Genomic DNA, 19,989 nt, shown 5'->3' on the forward strand with positions numbered 1-19,989 from the left:
CAAAGTTCTACAGGATCAGGCCCGGATCAAATTTTTTTTACGCATCGTTCGTCATCGGTAAAAAAAAAAAATCTTGAATAATCTCGAATAGCCGAACGTGTCCCCGCGGTGAACACAGCTTTTCGGTGGTTTTCATGTCAACCTATAGTCCGTTAATGATACGGATTTTTCCGAGTTTCAGAGTCATACGGACGTACAAATAAAGTCGGATATTCAGGGTTTGGTCTGTAATAAACTATTTCTGCAGCGCGGCTCCACTTTGAAACCATGAACCATTGAAGCAATGCTTCGATCCAGTAGCTCGTTGGTTCTTTGATTCACTGCTCTCCAGAAACGGCAAGCCGCTTCTTAACCCCTCGCAAAGCTATTAAAATATCGTCAGTCACTTTTGTGTGGATTAAAGTCACTAACTGGGACTCTTGTCTTGTTGCTGTCAAGAAACGAGAATCGTCCTCCGTTCCGTTCACACAGCTCGAAACGCTGCGCGGCTGAGACAAGAGTCCGGTCGGAATTAATAACTTCAAAATGAATCGCCGCTTTAAATAAAATGACACCTCTTTCCAAATGTTGTACAGACAAGAAACTACAACCGACTAAAACGTTTTTTTTTTTCCTCCCAAAATGAAACGTGCTGCATTTTTTTTTTCCAAATTACATCCTGAAGTGAAGCACAGCAGCTGTAAGCTCAGCTCAGATATATGGAAACACATTCATGCCAATAATGTCTGAAAGGAAATGCTTTTGACAAAAACTACAGATTTTGTTTATTCCTATTTATGTCCAGAGATGTACAAATGGAACATGCTTGGATACATTCGTCCGCACACTTTGACATATCTGGACTGTTTTGTGCATTCACCCGGTTCTGGGTCTTAATGTCTGCCATGTTTCAATAAGATATCCATGCAAGTCTTTGGACATGAAATCCCTGGTCTTTTGTCTCAGTGTACATTCTGAATGTGTCCAGTCATATCTCGGTGAGGAAGGCATTCTGCTCACAGCTTCAGCTTTTAGCTCTGCTCAAAGACGTGTCATTGTTTACACAAAGATTGGTCTGAAGTCCTGCAGACTGCTGTTTGTTCTGTGGACTGACTTGAAGACCAGGATGTTTCTGAGGCAGTTGCATGAAATCTTGGTGGAGGATTTACAAACTTGTACATTGAAGCTATAATGCACCAGCTTAGTAGCTGTGCTCTTTAACACTGTGTCAATTTCAATTTATTAATTTATTTCCTTTATATAGCGCCAAATCACAACAGAGTTGCCTCAAGGCGCTTCACACAGGTAAGGTCTAACCTTACCAATCCCCAGAGCAACAGTGGTAAGGAAAAAAACTCCTTCTGAGGAAGAAACCTCAAGCAGACCAGACTCAAAGGGGTGACCCTCTGCTTGGGCCATGCTACAAACATAAATTACAGAAATAATTCACAGAACAATTCACGAAGGAATATACAAGAATTGCTGATGGTGCACAGGACAGGAGGATCGCCAACACAAACACAACTCCCATCTCTGGATGGAGCTGCACCTTAAACAGAGAAAAAACAGAATCAGGCATCAGAAAGACAAAAAATACTGTATAATTTGCCAGCATTAATCAACAAGAAAAACAGAAGAAATACTAAGGTGATCGCTGGCCGCTAGCCCTAAGCTTCACTAAAAGACCCAGAATTTAGGTGAAGTTGAGGCCGCGGCCCACTTCAATTACTAATAACATGAATTAAAAGAGTAAAAAGTGTAAAACAAAACTGCACCAGTATGCTAGCCATATGAAAGGGAAAATAAGTGCGTCTTAAGTCTGGACTTGAAAGTCTCCACAGAATCTGATTGTTTCATTGATGCAGGGAGATCATTCCACAGAACAGGGGCACGATAAAAGAAAGCTCTGTGACCCGCAGTCTTCTTATTCACCTTAGGGACACAAAGTAGTCCTGCACCCTGAGAACATAAAGCCCGGGCCGGTACGTAAGGTTTAATTAGGTCAACTAGGTAGGGAGGTGCCAGTCCATGAATAATTTTATAGGTTAGTAGCAGAACCTTAAAATCTGATCTCACTGGGACAGGAAGCCAGTGAAGAGACGCCAGAATGGGTGTAATGTGGTCAAATTTTCTGCTTCGTGTCCAAAGTCTGGCTGCAGCATTTTAAACCAATTGGAGACCCCTAATGCTAGACTGCGGTAAACCAGAAAATAGAACATCGCAGTAGTCCAATCTAGAAGAGATGAACGCATGGATCAGGGTCTCAGCATCAGCCATAGACAGGATGGGACGAATCTTCGCTATATTTCGCAGGTGGAAGAAAGCAGTTCTAGTAATATTTCTAATATGGAGACCAAAGGACAACGAAGGATCAAAAATTACCCCAAGGTTCCTCACTTTGTCAGTGTGATGTATGACACACGAGCCGAGGCTGAGTGTTAACTGGTCAAATTGATGCAGATGTCTCACTGGACCAAGAACCATCATTTCAGTCTTTTCAGAGTTTAAAAGTAGGAAGTTTCTAGACATCCAACTTCTCACTGATGCAAGGCAATCTTCTAAGGATTTTATGTGAACGGGATTACCAGTAGTTATCGGCATATATAACTGAGTATCATCTGCATAGCAGTGAAAGGTAATCCCAAAATGCCGCAATATGTGCCCAAGGGGTGCTATACAGTGTTGCCACAGTTACTTTGAAAAAGTAATCCAATTACTGATTACTGATTACTCCTTGAAAAAGTAACTTAGTTACTTTACTGATTACTCAATTGTAAAAGTAACTAAGTTAGATTACTAGTTACTTTTTTAGTTACTTTTCCCAGCTGTCGACAACAACCCTCTGCCACCTCAACATGACAATGATACCTGTTTTGCCAAAATTCACTTTATAGTCACCCTTTCTTGACTTCAATGAAAATAAATACTTGTTTTATAAAAAGTAAAATAAAGACCTCTTTCTTGACCTCATATTTAACTGTTGACAGCACTGTAACAGTAAAACTTGCAATTTCGAACCTACATTTTTTATAAATGTAACTATTAAATTCTAACATTTTTCTAACATTTAAATTCTCTCTAAACATTTTACTTGTCGAAATTATTATTATTTTAAGCAATATTAGTAGTTGTAGTAAAAAACGGCTTCAAAACTGGATCTTTAATCTAGGGGTGTTGTGAGGGGGGAACATCCCTCCCCCACGCCCCCATTCCATCTGGATTCACCCCTGCTTTGGCGTTTGAGCACAAAGAATGGATTACATTTATTTATGCAGAAAACATGACCAGATTTACAGGTAAGAAAGTTTTATTGCGTTTTCACATCATGTGGTCCTCAGAAAGAGAGTTTAGGTGCATTTGAGTGGAAAATAGTGTTAGTTGTTGACGCGTCGCAGAGGATGAGCTGTTTTTAATGACCATACAGAGCGGCTCAGCTCAGAATTCTAAATAAAGGAGGAAAAAAAGTCTAAAAATGTCTTTGTAAAGCTCAGTGCAGGTATGCTGATCACCGCGCTTTAAGAGGTGAGGACGAGTCGAGCAGCTGCAAAAAAACGCGGATGAAAAGCTCACAGTTCGCTTAAAGTGGGACGTTCAGTCGAACCCCGACCTCCTGCCCACGGACCAAGTTTAATGCTGCTATCGACCCACAATGAAAAATAATAGTAACGCACAGTGACATGGAGAAGTAACTTTAATCTGATTACTGATTTGGAAAGATTAACGCGTTAGATTACTCGTTACTAAAAAAAGTGGTCAGATTAGAGTAACGCGTTACCGGCATCACTGGTGCTATATAAAGGGAGAAAAGCAGGGGGCCTAAGACAGACCCCTGAGGAACCCCAAATTTCATGTCACTAAGGTTAGAGGTAGTGTTACTGTACAAAACATAGTGAGAACGACTGGTCAAGTATGACGTCAGCCTTGTAAGGGCACTCCCAGTAATCCCAAAATGATTTTCCAGCCTATCAAGTAGAATATGATGATATCAAATGCAGCCCTGAGATCTAACAGCAACAGAACCGTAGTGGTGTCCGAATCCAGTGTAAGCAGAAGATCATTCACCACTTTAGTGAGAGCCGTTTCTGTGGAATGATATTTTCTAAAAGCAGACTGCAGGGGCTCAAAGAGATTATTCTCAGTAAGATAGTCTACAAGCTGCAGTGACACCACTTTTTCCAGAATTTTAGAGCAAAATGATAGATTTGATATCGCCCAATAGTTTTTCAATACACTAGGGTCAAGATTAGGTTTCTTAAGTAATGGTTTAATCACTGCACATTTGAAATGTTTAGGAACAGATCCAGAAGGTAAAGAAAGATTAATAATTTCCTGCATAATCGGCCCAAGAGTGGGCCACGGGTCATTAAACAGTTTTGTTGGTATAGGATCAAGTAAACAGGTTGTGCTTTTTGTTGACGTTACGAGTTTCGTCAGCATGTCTAGAGAAATACCATCAAATTCTGTAAATCTAGGTAATACCTCAGTAGTGGTGCCCACCTCAATAGCAGGGTGTAGTGGCTGGGTTAAGGTATGCTGGGATATGTTCAACCTAATGTTATCTATTTTCTTCTCAAAGTAATCCAGGAAATCTTGTGCTGTAAAAGGAGAGCGAACTACAGGTGGTTGTCCATGAATAAGTGTTGCCACCGTGTTGAACAAGAACTTTGAGTTATGCTTGTTTTTGTTGATCAAATCAGAGTAATAGGTCCGCTTTGCAGCCAATAGTGCATCCTTATAGTCTAAGATAGCATCAAGCCATGCAAGGTGGAATACTTCTAATTTTGAACAACGCCATTTCTGTTCTAGACCTCTTGCTTTATGCTTGAGGTCACGCAGGTAATCATTGAACCAAGGTGACTGCGATTTGGGGGGGCGCGGTTTCAACACAGGTGGTGCAATCATATCGAGTGTAGTTTTGAGCACTGAGTTTAAACTATCCGCAAGTCTGTCTACTGACTGAGTATTTGTCAGAAGTGAGGCTAAGACTCAGGCAATCTAGCTTCTAGTTCAGTCTTAGTTGAGGAGTTGATGCATCGCCGTAATGATAAATAAGGTTGTTGTTCCACTAAACATGGCAGTGAAACTGTGAACTTAATAAGTGAGTGATCAGAGACCACTGATGTAAGAGGCATGATGTCAATATTCGTGCCAGCAATACCACATGCGAGAACCAGATCCAGGGTATTTCCACTAATGTACGTCGAATCCTGAATGCATTGCCGAAATCCTAATGCATCCACAATTTCCATAAATGATTTGCAGAGGGGATCAGAAGGCTTATTTATATGAACGTTAAAGTCACCAATGATCAGAATGTTATCTTCTCTCGTTGACAAGTTAGAAATGAATGCACCAAATTCATCTAAGAATTCAGAATATGGGCCAGGAGGCCTATATACAGTGACAAAGTAATACGGCTGATTTTTATTCTTCTGACCTTGGCAATGCATAATATCCTGAGCGGAGTGGAGAATCAGATGCTCAAACGAGTTATATTTGTGACCCCCAACCGCTAATAAGCTAAACCTAGATTTATAAATAAGAGCTACACCCCCACCTTGCTTCATATCATGAGGGACGTGACTAAATGTATATGCTGGTGGGCAGGCATCATTTAAGGGGAGGACAGCTGTAGGTTTAAGCCAGGTTTCACATAACCCAATCATATCTAAGTGATGATCAATAATTAAATCATTAATCAACAATGATTTTGAGGACAGTGATCTTATGTTAATGAGACCCAGGCCAAGGACCTCAGTGGGGTTGACAGTTGAGCTGTTTGGGTTTAGGGGTGGTTCCAGAGTGGCATATATAAGATGCCTAGAAGTAGGTTTAGGTTTGAGACATTCCACACGCATTGTAGGTAGCAGACATGAAATCTTTGATATTGCTGGAACAACCATTGGGCCATCCTCAGTTTCAACATGATCCAATATAGTAATGGGTATTAAGTTTGCAAAGCATATCCCTCTATGATTTTTATGGACACGTCTACGTGAGCAGGCCACAGTCTCAAGTTGTTGAAATTCCCTCCCTGGCAGATAAACTGCACTATCACCATAGTGGATTTTCTGCACTAATTTCCCTGCTAAGCTAATGGATTCCACACCCACATTTGTCATAAGCCTTGCAGGGTCTCTAATCACCTGCTCCGTGGCCTGCTGTAGATTCCTAATGTTTTTGACATATTGCTTCAAAAATATATATTCAAAATATTTATGGCACACACTGTGTGTGTGCCATAAATAAATAATGCTGTGATAATATTCATTTTGCTTCTGCTTTCAAGAAGTGGTAAATTAGAGAATAACACTGTTGTGTCTGATGATCTGCAGACATTAATGCTGGATTTTATGGTCACAAATAGCCGTTTTATCTGCTCTGCTAATGCATCACCAGTAAAACTCAATCCGATTTAGGGCACAAATGTAATGGGATAAGAATACCACTTGTACTCCAGTGCAACCTGTACTCCAGAAAATATGTTATTAGAACTGACTGTTTATTGTCTAAGTGGAATTTTTATTTTTTTTATTTACTGTTTTGTTTATCCGCTTTCTTGATGTTTCCTTTAAACTAAATTTTGCATTTACTTTGTTTTTTTTTTTATGTTTTCATGCCACTTTTTATATTTTTAAAAGTATATTGGAAAGTACTTTAAATGATTTCTTGAAAATGCTTCATAAAAATGTGATTATTATTGTTATTGAGGTGGGCAACAGTGGCTTTGTTGGTTTAATAATTATGAAAATTATTAAAACAGTGCACTGTTGTCTCACAATAAAAAGGTCATGGGATCAATTCCCACCTATGGCCTTTCTGTGTGGAGTTTGCACATTCTCTCCGTGTTTGTGTGGGCAGCACGGTGGCTCCAACGACATGCAGGTTAGATGGATTGGAAACTTTAAATTGTCCATAGGTGTTTGTGCGGTGTGAATGTGTTTGTTTGTTGATATGTGGACCTACGACAGACTTGCATCCTGTCCAGAGGGTACTCTGATTCACTCCCTATGACTCCTGGGATAGGCTCCAGCCCGCCATGACCCTTAACTGGAGTAAGCAGGTAAAGAAAATGGATGGATGGATGATTTTTGAGACACATCTTTCACCTGGTTAATGTCAGTATCAGTTAAACTGTTCTGCTTGTTCTCCCCATGAGACTATTGGACTATTTTCTTTTTTCTTTTTTGTAAGTATTGTTTTTCTGGACCTGTGTGCGCCAAATAAATTCATTCATTCATTCATTCAAACTGTGGATCTGGGACCCGTCTAAAGTCTGGAAATGGTTCAAGGTGTCAAATTTTACAAAAGAAATCAAAAAAGTCTTTCAGATGTTTAAATGTTTTATTCAAGAGAAGGAGTCAGTTATACAAACAGACTCATCATAATCTCTCACAACATAGAAGGCCGACAGAGAAGAAAGAGCAAAAAGTGAAGCCCCGCCCCCGGCTTTTAAGTTTGTGATTTCCAAAGATGGAGACACACGTGTTGGTTTCTTATTGGCTAAGCATCATCAGTACACTCTGACATCATCGTTCTCATTGCAAAGCTTCTTACATCATCAAATCAAAGCAATGTTCAAACAAATTCATTGAAATTTTACTGTGTCTTCAAAAGACGACAGTCGAAATGTCTTCGTTCAAAACATTTGAAGGATCATTTCAGAATCTCTATTCTGACATTAAAATACAAATATTTTAATTCATACTGAGATACATCATTTTAAACACTTTCCATATTGTTAAAACACTTCAATTCAATTAAAATGATCACGATAAGAAGCAACATCTTATTGAACCAAACCATCAGAATGTGAATAATTTAATCATTTAGTAGCAGTAAAACATTTGTATTTGACAAACCACATCAGACTTTATTAATTTCCAACCACAAGTGAACATAACATTTTCATATTTTTCTTCAATGTAGAGTCAAAACAACATTTTCTCACTCGATAATGTGCTATTTGAGGCAATATGTCAAAAGTTGATTTTTCGACAGCCTGCAGTGAGGAAATGTAAGAATGTAACTGTATGTGTGCTTTTATAAGAAGTCAGAATAAGTTGCCACATCTGCATTTTGCTGAAACAAAGACAGGAGATATTTTCCTTTAATTTTCCAGTTACTTTAACAGGCTTTTTCAATTTTATTATTTTTAAGCCTTTGGACAATCTTTCACGTCACCTATGATGGTACATTGTTCTATGTTATCTTGGATTTCTACTACCTGGGTCATCCTAAAGACCCCTTTGGCTTTTGTCTGTGTTTTCTTGCCACCTCGGTAGGTGCGGATCAAGGTTGCTGTGAAAGGGATGTCTGCTTTGTTTACCTGCGCAAGCATACTGACAGTACAGGACTGTTTTGGTGGAACTGGCACTGGCACAGAAATAGAGTACGACTGAGTATCAGTCTGACTGGTTCCATTAGTAAACACCCACGTTGCCTCCGTGCCAATCTCAAGTGTTCCAGAGGCAATGTCAGGAAATCCAGCTGTGACAGTAGTTTTGACATCAAATGTTACTGAATTAATGACATCCCACCTTTCCTCTGTTGTAATGTCTTTGGTGAGGGTAACTGCATCTTTAACTTGGAGACAGTGCTGGTTTTTGATGGTAGAACTGCGCATAACTTCTGGTTTACCCACAGTGACAGAAACCCCTTCAGTCTGGAATTTCACATCTTTCATGGTCTGTTCAGTAACGTTTTTATTCACAGTCAGAGCCTGGTACCACTTGGTCCAGGTCTCTGCACCCTTCCAACCATAATACAAGCAGCGGTTAGAAGGATCTATTTTCCCGAGACCGTACGCACTCTTCCCTACAAATATCTTATTCCTACCACATGTACTGACTGCGTTGGCTGGCACTGAACCACCGTAACCGTCCTTCCACTCCAGAAGCTCAAAGTTATCTCTGTTCACCAGGATATAGCAGTTGCTAGAGGATGACATTTCTCGTGATCCATAGGGGTAGTGGCACTTTGAATCCTTGGTGCTGTAGTAACCAGCTTGGCAAGCAGATTTGCAGACATACTCTGTGCGAGCCGGACTCACGTAAGTGTTTCGAATTGAAACAGCTCCATCAGGCACAGATCCTTCACATTTCACCCAGTGTAGGTTGGTCTCATTGTTGCTGGATCGAGCCACCCTTACTTTAAGGTCTTTGGAGAGAAAGATACACAGACACACAGAACTACATTAAATCTCTTCATCCGCACTGACAAAAAAGACAAAATTTTGTAAATTTTGCTCACCAGAAAAATGATAAATGGTTAATATGAGAGAAAAGATTCCCTTCAAGCTACAGTCTGACGTCAGACCTTCACCAAAGGTGAGGAAGATCAGAATGATCCAGTATCCCGAGTGTGTTCCTCTGCCAAGGCGCAGCAACCTGATTTAATCCTGCTCAGCTAACTCCAGCACAGATCATCAGCAGGATTCTCTTCATGTTCTGACTAATCCTTCTCTGCGTTTATCATGACAGTGTTGTCATGTTTGTTGTGAGTAATGTGCATTATCCCAAACAAACAAAACACATATTCATACCAACAATATGTATCAAGAAAACATGTTTCTGTGAAAGCTCTCAGTTGTCCAGGTGGTTTCCATCGTAGAGAAGCTTGAATCTGCAACAGGCAACCTAGTCCAGTCGAAGATTCAAGCTTCTCTACAATCATGAAAACGTTTCCACATTTTGGGTTGAAAGTGAATGAACAAAAATAAAATGCCTAAAATCAGTGTTTAGCAGCATTTTTTTCCTCTCTTTTGTGGAAAAGTGCCAAGAATCTTGTGCAGTTCAACAGTGGAACTCTGTCTGAACCACAACTTCTGGTGCTGAAAAATGAAGCCAACACAACTGTGCCAAAACCTGCAGTTCCTACAATGTTCACTTGAGGCTGGCTCCAAAAGTAAGACAGTCCCAATACAATGTTGAAATGCAGCAGAAATAATTAGGGCTGTGATGATGCACTTCGCACCAATACAATATGTATCATGATGCTTTGAAATGCTATTCTACAAGCATTTCAATTTCACATTCCACTATATTGTGAAAGAAACATTAAATGACACACTTGTAAATACGACATTATAAATCTGTTTTTTTTAATGCATATCATGTTTTTTTATTCTTCCCCCGCAGGATAACCATAGTGTATATTTGATAATTAAATAATGAAAGTACTTTTTGAATGATGACGTGGAATCTGACTTTTTTTAGTGAACAGTGACTGAACACGTGGTGGAGGAGATCACTCTGCACTATCTCTGGCAGATTTACAAAATTTACTTTCTGGCATGGGAGAGCATATTATTACAAACCTGACAGTTCACATTTCTTCTAACCACACTACTTTGCCGAACATGAACAGACAATTCAGGGCATGGACATGTCAGTGAATGTTTTATTTTTGGGTGGAATAACTGGATTACAATCCAGAAATTGGAACCATATGAAGGATAATGAACAATTAAAAATGAACGTTACTAATTTCACTCTGAGTCCAGGAGGTACAATGTTGGTATAACAGGTATTCAAGAAGGAAAAGGACACCAAAAAAACCACAGAAAAAGAAATAATCCTGGGCTGATATATTTTTTATTCGTCTCAGTCTGCTGGACAGTTGGGTGAATGAATACAATTATCAGCAAGATAATTAATCAGGGATTGATGACTGATTAATGTTTACTGTACATTCGCTGTAAATATGATGATTGGAAACATGGGCATGAAGGGTCAAGTTATAAAAGATCTCCTAAGAGGTGTAGTGTGTTTTTCTCCATCCAGCATTAGAACTGAAATGAAGAGCTTGAAATTAAAGTCTGTCATTATACCGAGGATCTGCTTCTGTGTGTATCAGATCCTGCCCCTATCGTGCCCCTGTTCTGTGGAATGATCTCCCTGCATCAATAAAGCAGTCAGATTCTGTGGAGACTTTCAAGTCCAGACTTAAGACGCACTTATTTTCCCTTTCATATGGCTAGCATACTGGTACAGTTTTGTTTTACGCTTTTTACTCTTTTAATTCATTTATTAGTAATTGCAGCGGGCCGCGGCCTCAACTTTACCTAAATTCTGGGTCTTTTAGTGAAGTTTAGGGCTAGTGGCCGGCGATCACCTTAATATTTCTCTGTTTTTCTTGTTGTTTAATGCTGGCAAATTATATAGCATTTTTTGTCTTTCTGATGCCTGATTCTGTTTTTTCTCTGTTTAAGGTGCAGCTCCATCCAGAGATGGGAGTTGTATTCGTGTTGGTGACCCTCCTGTTCTGTGCGCCAATAGCTTTTCTTGTATATTCGTCCGTGAATTGTTCTGTGAATTGTTCTGTAATTTATGTTTGTTGCATGGCCCAAGCAGAGGGTCACCCCTTTGAGTCTGGTCTGCTTGAGGTTACTTCCTCAGAGGGAGTTTTTCCTTACCACTGTTGCTCTGGGGGTTAGTAAGGTTAGATCTTACCTGTGTGAAGTGCCTTGAGTCAACTCTGTTGTGATTTGGAGCTATATAAATGAAAATAAAAAATTTAAAAATCCTGCTTTATCACTTCCATGTATTCTATACTGAATCAATTTGGACAAATATCTGGATAGAAATTAGACTTGCAGAGATGTGAACTTTTCCTCCTAAATTTTGAAAGCAGAGGAACTTGTTTTGAGTCACTTCTCCCTTTGAAAAACTTAATTTAACTAGAGATATGTGGGTATCGAGGTCACTCTCTCCCTCTAAACTACCTTCACTGCGCTTCTCAATAAGTGTGAACATATGAACCAATGGGCCTCCTCACCACTATCTTTTTGGAGCATGTCAGCTTTAATCAAGTTCATAGATCGCTTCCAAAACTTCCCCATCCAAATTGAAAAAAAAAATAATAATTCATACAATTGATAAAAGTATGACCTTTTTCACATGGGATAATAAATCTAGTCGGACTGGCAGGACCCATCTCCAGAGGGTGCTCTGAGGGGCTGGCTTGCTTTTCCTTTTTTATTACTGGACATGCACCATTCTGACGTTCATTCATTGGTGTGAAGACACACCAGTTACAGCAAAGGCAGTTAAAGTGCTCATCATGTCAGCACAATCTGTGCTCAGTGGTTGGTGCTGCCTTGCCCCTTCTTAACAATAATTTAAGTCCAAATATAATATGGTGAATGGGATTATGAAAGATACCAACTTTGAACCCGATGAAGAATTATTAATGATGGTAAATCAAATCAAACACCACTTCATACTTTACAGGTTCTCTGCGCTGAGAACATCTGTTTATCTTTACCTTTCTCTGCACTGGTCCAGGACAGAAGCAGCAGAGTCACGAGCAGCACTGATGGATTCATCTGAAAATTCAACAGGACAAAAACAAATAATAATTTTTTATTTCCAGCTTATCACATTAAAACAGTTTTACAGCTGTTTTTCAGCAAAGCAGCTTATTCATTAAAAAATTACTGTGTCTGAAATTCAGCCACATCAGTACAAAGTGAGGCTCTGGACTCAAGTGCATTTTAACAGAGAAACAGGAATCGAACCCGCAGCAATTTAATTGTTGCACAGTTTGTTTTCCACCTGATCCTCAGTCACCTCTTCCATGACCTCCTGGTAGATTTTTCAGCAGCTCACCTTTCAACATTTTTAGATATGGGTCCTTGTTGCTGATTTCCAGTTGAACTAATAATGCTGGAATAATAGAATATAAACGCATCTACTCTTAACTATATGAGTTATAGTTCGTTTTACAACAGTACTTTTTTTGAAAGTTGTCTTCAACGTAGTCTTTTTATCTGATAATTGAGTGCATTAAATGTTGGGTGAAAGTGAAGTACTCACCTTTGCGGGTGCACCTGACCTCATACACCCTCGGTGGTGTCGTGGTTTATATGCTGTTTCTGCTTCCTGCTGGAGCCAATAAGAAAGAGAAGCGTTTGTTTGGATTGTTTAAGTTGTCATTTTATTGGCTGATGTGCACCATTCATGTTGCTCAGTTCTTCACACATTCACGGACTGTGTCCCACACTCTGTCATCCAATCAAATTCAGCCAGCTGTACACTTGGATGTTCAGATCACGAGTTTCCACTTCCACTGATGCTGTCCTCATCTAACCGCCAGCAGGTAAAAAAGCAGCCGCCACCACCAGCGTTTGGTAATATTGACTTATTAAGATCAAATGTTAACATGTGACTTCATAATGCTGAGGGATGAACTTTCCCAAGAGAATCGTCAGTCTTTACCAATTTGAGAGATTCCTTAAGGACCAAAACTGTTTGTCCCAAAAGTAACTGTGTGACCATTCCCTGCAGGTGGTCAGTGGTTTCACTAAAGGCTCCTCGATTGAAATCTCCCCAACTGGGTTGCTTGAAGCGAGGACGTTTCGCTTCAAATCACAGAAGCTTCCTCAGTACAGTAAGCACGCAACAGCGACTTCAACGACTGGTGGAAACATTCCAAAGCGCCTTGCGACTCAGGATGGAAAACCGTCGCTTTGATATGCCACACTCTGAGCTGCTTCAAGACCTTATCAAACAAATGAGATGTAAAGTTACTACCCTGATCCGACTGTATGACTTTCAGAATGCCAACCACAGAAATAAATTGAGTAAGCGCTCGCACCACTGCCCTTGCAATGGATAAGCTGCCGGATACCGTGTAGCTTGACACATCGCTGTGAGCAAATATGATGGCCCAGACCTTGACCAAGGCAACGGCCCAACACAATCAATTATCAAATGCTCAAATGGTTCAGATGCAACAGCAATTGGACTCAATGGAACTGGCTTCAACACTTGATTAGGCTTAGCAGTAAGCTGGCACACATGACATGTTTTAATGTATACAGAAATGTCCTTTTGTAGACGCGGCCAAAAAGAATGTCTCAGGACCCGGTCATACATTTTAGTCACCCTGGAATGTCCAGACTCATCATGTGCAACTTTTAGCACAGCAGCGCAAAATTTATCGGACACCACGATTTGAAACACAGGATCACCGACAATACCCACATGGGGCAACCATTGGGGCAACAGTGAATCCTGAAGAAAGTACCCACACACGCAATCCAGAATATCACTCGCTCGGCGCACCTGATCCAAAAGGCCTTTTAAAGACACGTCAGCATGTTGTTCCACCACCAGCTCACTGTGAGACAAAGACACAGGAAAATCAGACAGAGGTACATGAACATTTTTTCCACATTTCCCCTTCGTGACCTCATTCCGTGTCATAGCCCGAGTAACCACACACGCAGTGAACACCTGAGGGAACCGTTTACTGCACTCATCAATCTGAGGAAGCAAGCAAGGAACTGACTCCTCCTCCTTCTGCACAGCTGACCCAGCAACGTCCTTCCACAAATGCGCACCAGCCAAACCATTACCCAAGATAACAGAGACACCTTCCACTGGCAATGCAGGACGAAGAGCCAAAACTGCATCCCCGCTGAACAATCAATCAATCAATCAATTTTTTTATATAGCACCAAATCACAACAAACAGTTGCCCCAAGGCGCTTTATATTGTAAGGCAAGGCCATACAATAATTATGTAAAACCCCAACGGTCAAAACGACCCCCTGTGAGCAAGCACTTGGCTACAGTGGGAAGGAAAAACTCCCTTTTAACAGGAAGAAACCTCCAGCAGAACCAGGCTCAGGGAGGGGCAGTCTTCTGCTGGGACTGGTTGGGGCTGAGGGAGAGAACCAGGAAAAACACATGCTGTGGAGGGGAGCAGAGATCGATCACTAATGATTAAATGCAGAGTGGTGCATACAGAGCAAAAGAGAAAGAAACAGTGCATTGTGGGAACCCCCCAGCAGTCTACGTCTATAGCAGCATAACTAAGGGATGGTTCAGGGTCACCTGATCCAGCCCTAACTATAAGCTTTAGCAAAAAGGAAAGTTTTAAGTCTAATCTTAAAAGTAGAGAGGGTGTCTGTCTCCCTGATCTGAATTGGGAGCTGGTTCCACAGGAGAGGAGCCTGAAAGCTGAAGGCTCTGCCTCCCATTCTACTCTTACAAACCCTAGGAACTACAAGTAAGCCTGCAGTCTGAGAGCGAAGCGCTCTATTGGGGTGATATGGTACTACGAGGTCCCTAAGATAAGATGGGACCTGATTATTCAAAACCTTATAAGTAAGAAGATGTTGTGAAAGTGTTGGAACACGGACCCACAACAGGGGGCGCAAATGAACGGACAATGGAGGAGTCAAATAACACTGTTTTTACTGTTGTGAAACAGGCACAACAAACACAGCCGATTACAATATTGAAATTGAGTTCAATTACAACGGTGTCGTGTGGGCAGGCTCGACGATAGGAGACGTCTGTCCAAGTCGAACCGGAACCAACCCGATTTCCTCTGCCACCGAACCCCGGGAATATTGGAGCCGCCAAGTCCCGAACTCCCAGGTGGCCACTGCCTCCGCTCGTCGGATCCGGTACTGCTGGCAAGGAACAGAAACAGTCAGGTGTGGGTGCGGCTGCACCCAGCAACACGGAGGGTGGAGATTCCACCTCCACCTCTCGTCAACAACAATAAAGGAATGTAGGAAGGTGAGTACTTATCCAAGAGTTGTCCAGTAGTCAGCTATCCTACAAACAATCAACAAGAATTACAACTGTAATTAATAGCACGTTTGGGCGGAGATTGTTACCTCTTTGATAGGGCGATATCTCGGCAATGAGGTGGAGATGCCATCCTGCTGATATACCTCCCTGTTGATTGGAATCAGCTGTCTCAGGTGATGGGTGACAGCTGTCACCCTGGCTGCTTCTGTGAGGCGGCAGCGCCCTCCGGTGCCTGGAGCCCGCACTCCAGGCAGGGCGCCCTCTGGTGGTGGTGGGCCAGCAGTACCTCCTCTTCAGCGGCCCACACAACAGAAGAAGAATTTTAAATTCTATTCTAGAATTAACAGGAAGCCAATGAAGAGAGGCCAATATGGGTGAGATATGCTCTCTCCTTCTAGTCCCCGTTAGTACTCTAGCTGCAGCATTTTGAATTAACTGAAGGCTTTTTAGGGAACTTTTAGGACAACCTGATAATAATGAATTACAATAGTCCAGCCTAGAGGAAATAAATGCATGAATTAGTTTTTCAGCATCACTCTGAGACAAGACCTTTCTAATTTTAGAGATATTGCGTAAATGCAAAAAAGCAGTCCTACATATTTGTTTAATATGCGCTTTGAATGACATATCCTGATCAAAAATGACTGCTGGGACTGGTTGGGGCTGAGGGGAGAGAATCAGGAAAAGGACATGCTGTGGAAGACAGCAGAGATCAATTACTAATGATTAAATGCAGAGTGGTGCATACAGAGCAAAAAGAGAAAGAAAAACTCAGTGCATCATGGGAACCCCCCAGCAGTCTACATCTATGACTCCAAAATGACTCCAAGATTTCTCACAGTATTACTAGAGGTCAGGGTAATGCTGCCTAATAATAATACTGCCTAAGGGAAGCATGTATAAAGTGAATAAAATTGGTCCTAGCACAGAACCTTGTGGAACTCCATAATTAACTTTAGTCTGTGAAGAAGATTCCCCATTTACATGAACAAATTGTAATCTATTAGACAAATATGATTCAAACCACCGCAGCGCAGTGCCTTTAATACCTATGGCATGCTCTAATCTCTGTAATAAAATTTTATGGTCAACAGTATCAAAAGCAGCACTGAGGTCTAACAGAACAAGCACAGAGATGAGTCCACTGTCCGAGGCCATAAGAAGATCATTTGTAACCTTCACTAATGCTGTTTCTGTACTATGATGAATTCTAAAACCTGACTGAAACTCTTCAAATAGACCATTCCTCTGCAGATGATCAGTTAGCTGTTTTACAACTACCCTTTCAAGAATTTTTGAGAGAAAAGGAAGGTTGGAGATTGGCCTATAATTAGCTAAGATAGCTGGGTCAAGTGATGGCTTTTTAAGTAATGGTTTAATTACTGCCACCTTAAAAGCCTGTGGTACATAGCCAACTAACAAAGATAGATTGATCATATTTAAGATCGAAGCATTAAATAATGGTAGGGCTTCCTTGAGCAGCCTGGTAGGAATGGGGTCTAATAAACATGTTGATGGTTTGGATGAAGTAACTAATGAAAATAACTCAGACAGAACAATCGGAGAGAAAGAGTCTAACCAAATACCGGCATCACTGAAAGCAGCCAAAGATAACGATACATCTTTGGGATGGTTATGAGTAATTTTTTCTCTAATAGTTAAAATTTTGTTAGCAAAGAAAGTCATGAAGTCATTACTAGTTAAAGTTAATGGAATACTCAGCTCAATAGAGCTCTGACTCTTTGTCAGCCTGGCTACAGTGCTGAAAAGAAACCTGGGGTTGTTCTTATTTTCTTCAATTAGTGATGAGTAGAAAGATGTCCTAGCTTTACGGAGGGCTTTTTTTATAGAGCAACAGACTCTTTTTCCAGGCTAAGTGAAGATCTTCTAAATTAGTGAGACGCCATTTCCTCTCCAACTTACGGGTTATCTGCTTTAAGCTACGAGTTTGTGAGTTATACCACGGAGTCAGGCACTTCTAATTTAAAGCTCTCTTTTTCAGAGGAGCTACAGCATCCAAAGTTGTCTTCAATGAGGATGTAAAACTATTGACAAGATACTCTATCTCACTTACAGAGTTTAGGTAGCTGTCTGCACTGTGTTGTTAAATGGCATTAGAGAACATAAAGAAGGAATCATATCCTTAAACCTAGTTACAGCGCTTTCTGAAAGACTTCTAGTGTAATGAAACTTATTCCCCACTGCTGGGTAGTCCATCAGAGTAAATGTAAATGTTATTAAGAAATGATCAGACAGAAGGGAGTTTTCAGGGAATACTGTTAAGTCTTCTATTTCCATACCATAAGTCAGAACAAGATCTAAGATATGATTAAAGTGGTGGGTGGACTCATTTACATTTTGAGCAAAGCCAATAGAGTCTAATAATAGATTAAATGCAGTGTTGAGGCTGTCATTCTCAGCATCTGTGTGGATGTTAAAATCGCCCACTATAATTATCTTATCTGAGCTAAGCACTAAGTCAGACAAAAGGTCTGAAAATTCACAGAGAAACTCACAGTAACGACCAGGTGGACGATAGATAATAACAAATAAAACTGGTTTTTGGGACTTCCAATTTGGATGGACAAGACTAAGAGTCAAGCTTTCAAATGAATTAAAGCTCAGTCTGGGTTTTTGATTAATTAATAAGCTGGAATGGAAGATTGCTGCTAATCCTCCGCCTCGGCCCGTGCTACGAGCGTTCTGACAGTTAGTGTGACTCGGGGGTGTTGACTCATTTAAACTAACATATTCATCCTGCTGTAACCAGGTTTCTGTAAGGCAGAATAAATCAATATGTTGATCAATTATTATATCATTTACCAACAGGGACTTAGAAGAGAGAGACCTAATGTTTAATAGACCACATTTAACTGTTTTAGTCTGTGGTGCAGTTGAAGGTGCTATATTATTTTTTATTTTTGAATTTTTATGCTTAAATAGATTTTTGCTGGTTGTTGGTGGTCTGGGAGCAGGCACCGTCTCTACAGGGATGGGGTAATGAGGGGATGGCAGGGGGAGAGAAGCTGCAGAGAGGTGTGTAAGACTACAACTCTGCTTCCTGGTCCCAACCCTGGATAGTCACGGTTTGGAGGATTTAAGAAAATTGGCCAGATTTCTAGAAATGAGAGCTGCTCCATCCAAAGTGGGATGGATGCCGTCTCTCCTAACAAGACCAGGTTTTCCCCAGAAGCTTTGCCAATTATCTATGAAGCCCACCTCATTTTTTGGACACCACTCAGACAGCCAGCAATTCAAGGAGAACATGCGGCTATACATGTCACTCCCGGTCTGATTGGGGAGGGGCCCAGAGAAAACTACAGAGTCCGACATTGTTTTTGCAAAGTTACACACCGATTTAATGTTAATTTTAGTGACCTCCGATTGGCGTAACCGGGTGTCATTACTGCCGACGTGAATTACAATCTTACCAAATTTACGCTTAGCCTTAGCCAGCAGTTTCAAATTTCCTTCAATGTCGCCTGCTCTGGCCCCCGGAAGACAATTGACTATGGTTGCTGGTGTCGCTAACTTCACATTTCGCAAAACAGAGTCGCCAATAACCAGAGTTTGATCCTCGGCGGGTGTGTCGTCGAGTGGGGAAAAATGGTTAGAGATGTGAACGGGTTGGCAGTGTACATGGGGCTTCTGTTTAGGGCTACGCTTCCTCCTCACAGTCACCCAGTCAGCCTGCTTTCCCGGCTGCTCGGGATCTGCCAGGGGGTAACTAACGGCGGCTAAGCTACCTTGGTCCGCACCGACTACAGGGGCCTGGCTAGCTGTAGAATTTTCCACGGTGCGGCGCCGAGTCTCCAATTCGCCCAGACTGGCCTCCAAAGCTACGAATAAGCTACACTTATTACAAGTACCGTTACTGCTAAAGGAGGCTGAGGAATAACTAAACATTTCACACCCAGAGCAGAAAAGTGCGGGAGAGACAGGAGAAGCCGCCATGCTAAACCAGCTAAGAGCTAGTAGCTACGCTAAGCTAGCGGATTCCTAAAAACACACAAAGTGAATAATGTGTAAATAATTTAGAGGTGATTCAGCAGAAGGAGTGCTTTAGTTAAGGCACGTAAAGATTACGCTGGGAAACAAATCGTAATCTAGATAACTAGATCAATCTAACTGCGCAGATTAAACAGCTAACAGATACAGAAAAACACACAGTCAAGTGACAAGGCACAAAGTGCACGTTAAGACCCATACAAACGAACTGGAACCCGCGTGCCTGTCTCTGACTCCCCAGACAGCTGCAACACATCAGCTCGGATAAACAAGTCAAACGCCCCTGTGTCACGCAAAATTTTGACACGCACCTTTTTGTCATCACCCATCAATGAGACAAACCCCTCATGAATGAAACGCAAGTACAAGTCACACGCAGTGGCGGTCCTAGAGTGATTTACTCCCCGGGCGAAACCCCCTGCGTGCGCCGCCCCGCGCACACTAACATGGC

At 41.3% G+C, this 19,989-nt stretch overlaps 1 protein-coding gene across 1 annotated transcript; it reads right to left on the reverse strand.

The window, feature by feature from the left end:
• Positions 1-8,134: 8,134 nt before the first annotated feature.
• LOC117509872 (natterin-2-like) lies at positions 8,135-13,201 on the reverse strand. Its single transcript, XM_034169502.1, has 3 exons — positions 12,798-13,201; positions 12,247-12,307; positions 8,135-9,138 (listed from the first exon to the last, which is right to left on the reverse strand). Exons 1-3 carry the CDS (start codon positions 12,819-12,821, stop codon positions 8,135-8,137), a joined length of 1,089 nt encoding a protein of 362 aa, XP_034025393.1. The 5' UTR covers positions 12,822-13,201.
• Positions 13,202-19,989: the final 6,788 nt, after the last annotated feature.

This window comes from Thalassophryne amazonica, chromosome 5 (assembly GCF_902500255.1).
Source record: "Thalassophryne amazonica chromosome 5, fThaAma1.1, whole genome shotgun sequence".
Lineage (NCBI taxonomy): Eukaryota > Metazoa > Chordata > Actinopteri > Batrachoidiformes > Batrachoididae > Thalassophryne > Thalassophryne amazonica.

What these genes read in the sequence shown, in the direction of transcription:
- LOC117509872 (XM_034169502.1), bottom strand. Translation starts at nt 12,821, where the DNA reads ATGAGGTCAGGTGCACCCGCAAAG. An exon ending in GGTCAGGTGCACCCGCAAAG is followed by an intron (nt 12,308 to 12,797) that starts GTGAGTACTTCA and finishes TTGAATTTTCAG; the next exon opens with ATGAATCCATCAGTGCTGCT. An exon ending in CTGGACCAGTGCAGAGAAAG is followed by an intron (nt 9,139 to 12,246) that starts GTAAAGATAAAC and finishes TTCTCTCCAAAG; the next exon opens with ACCTTAAAGTAAGGGTGGCT.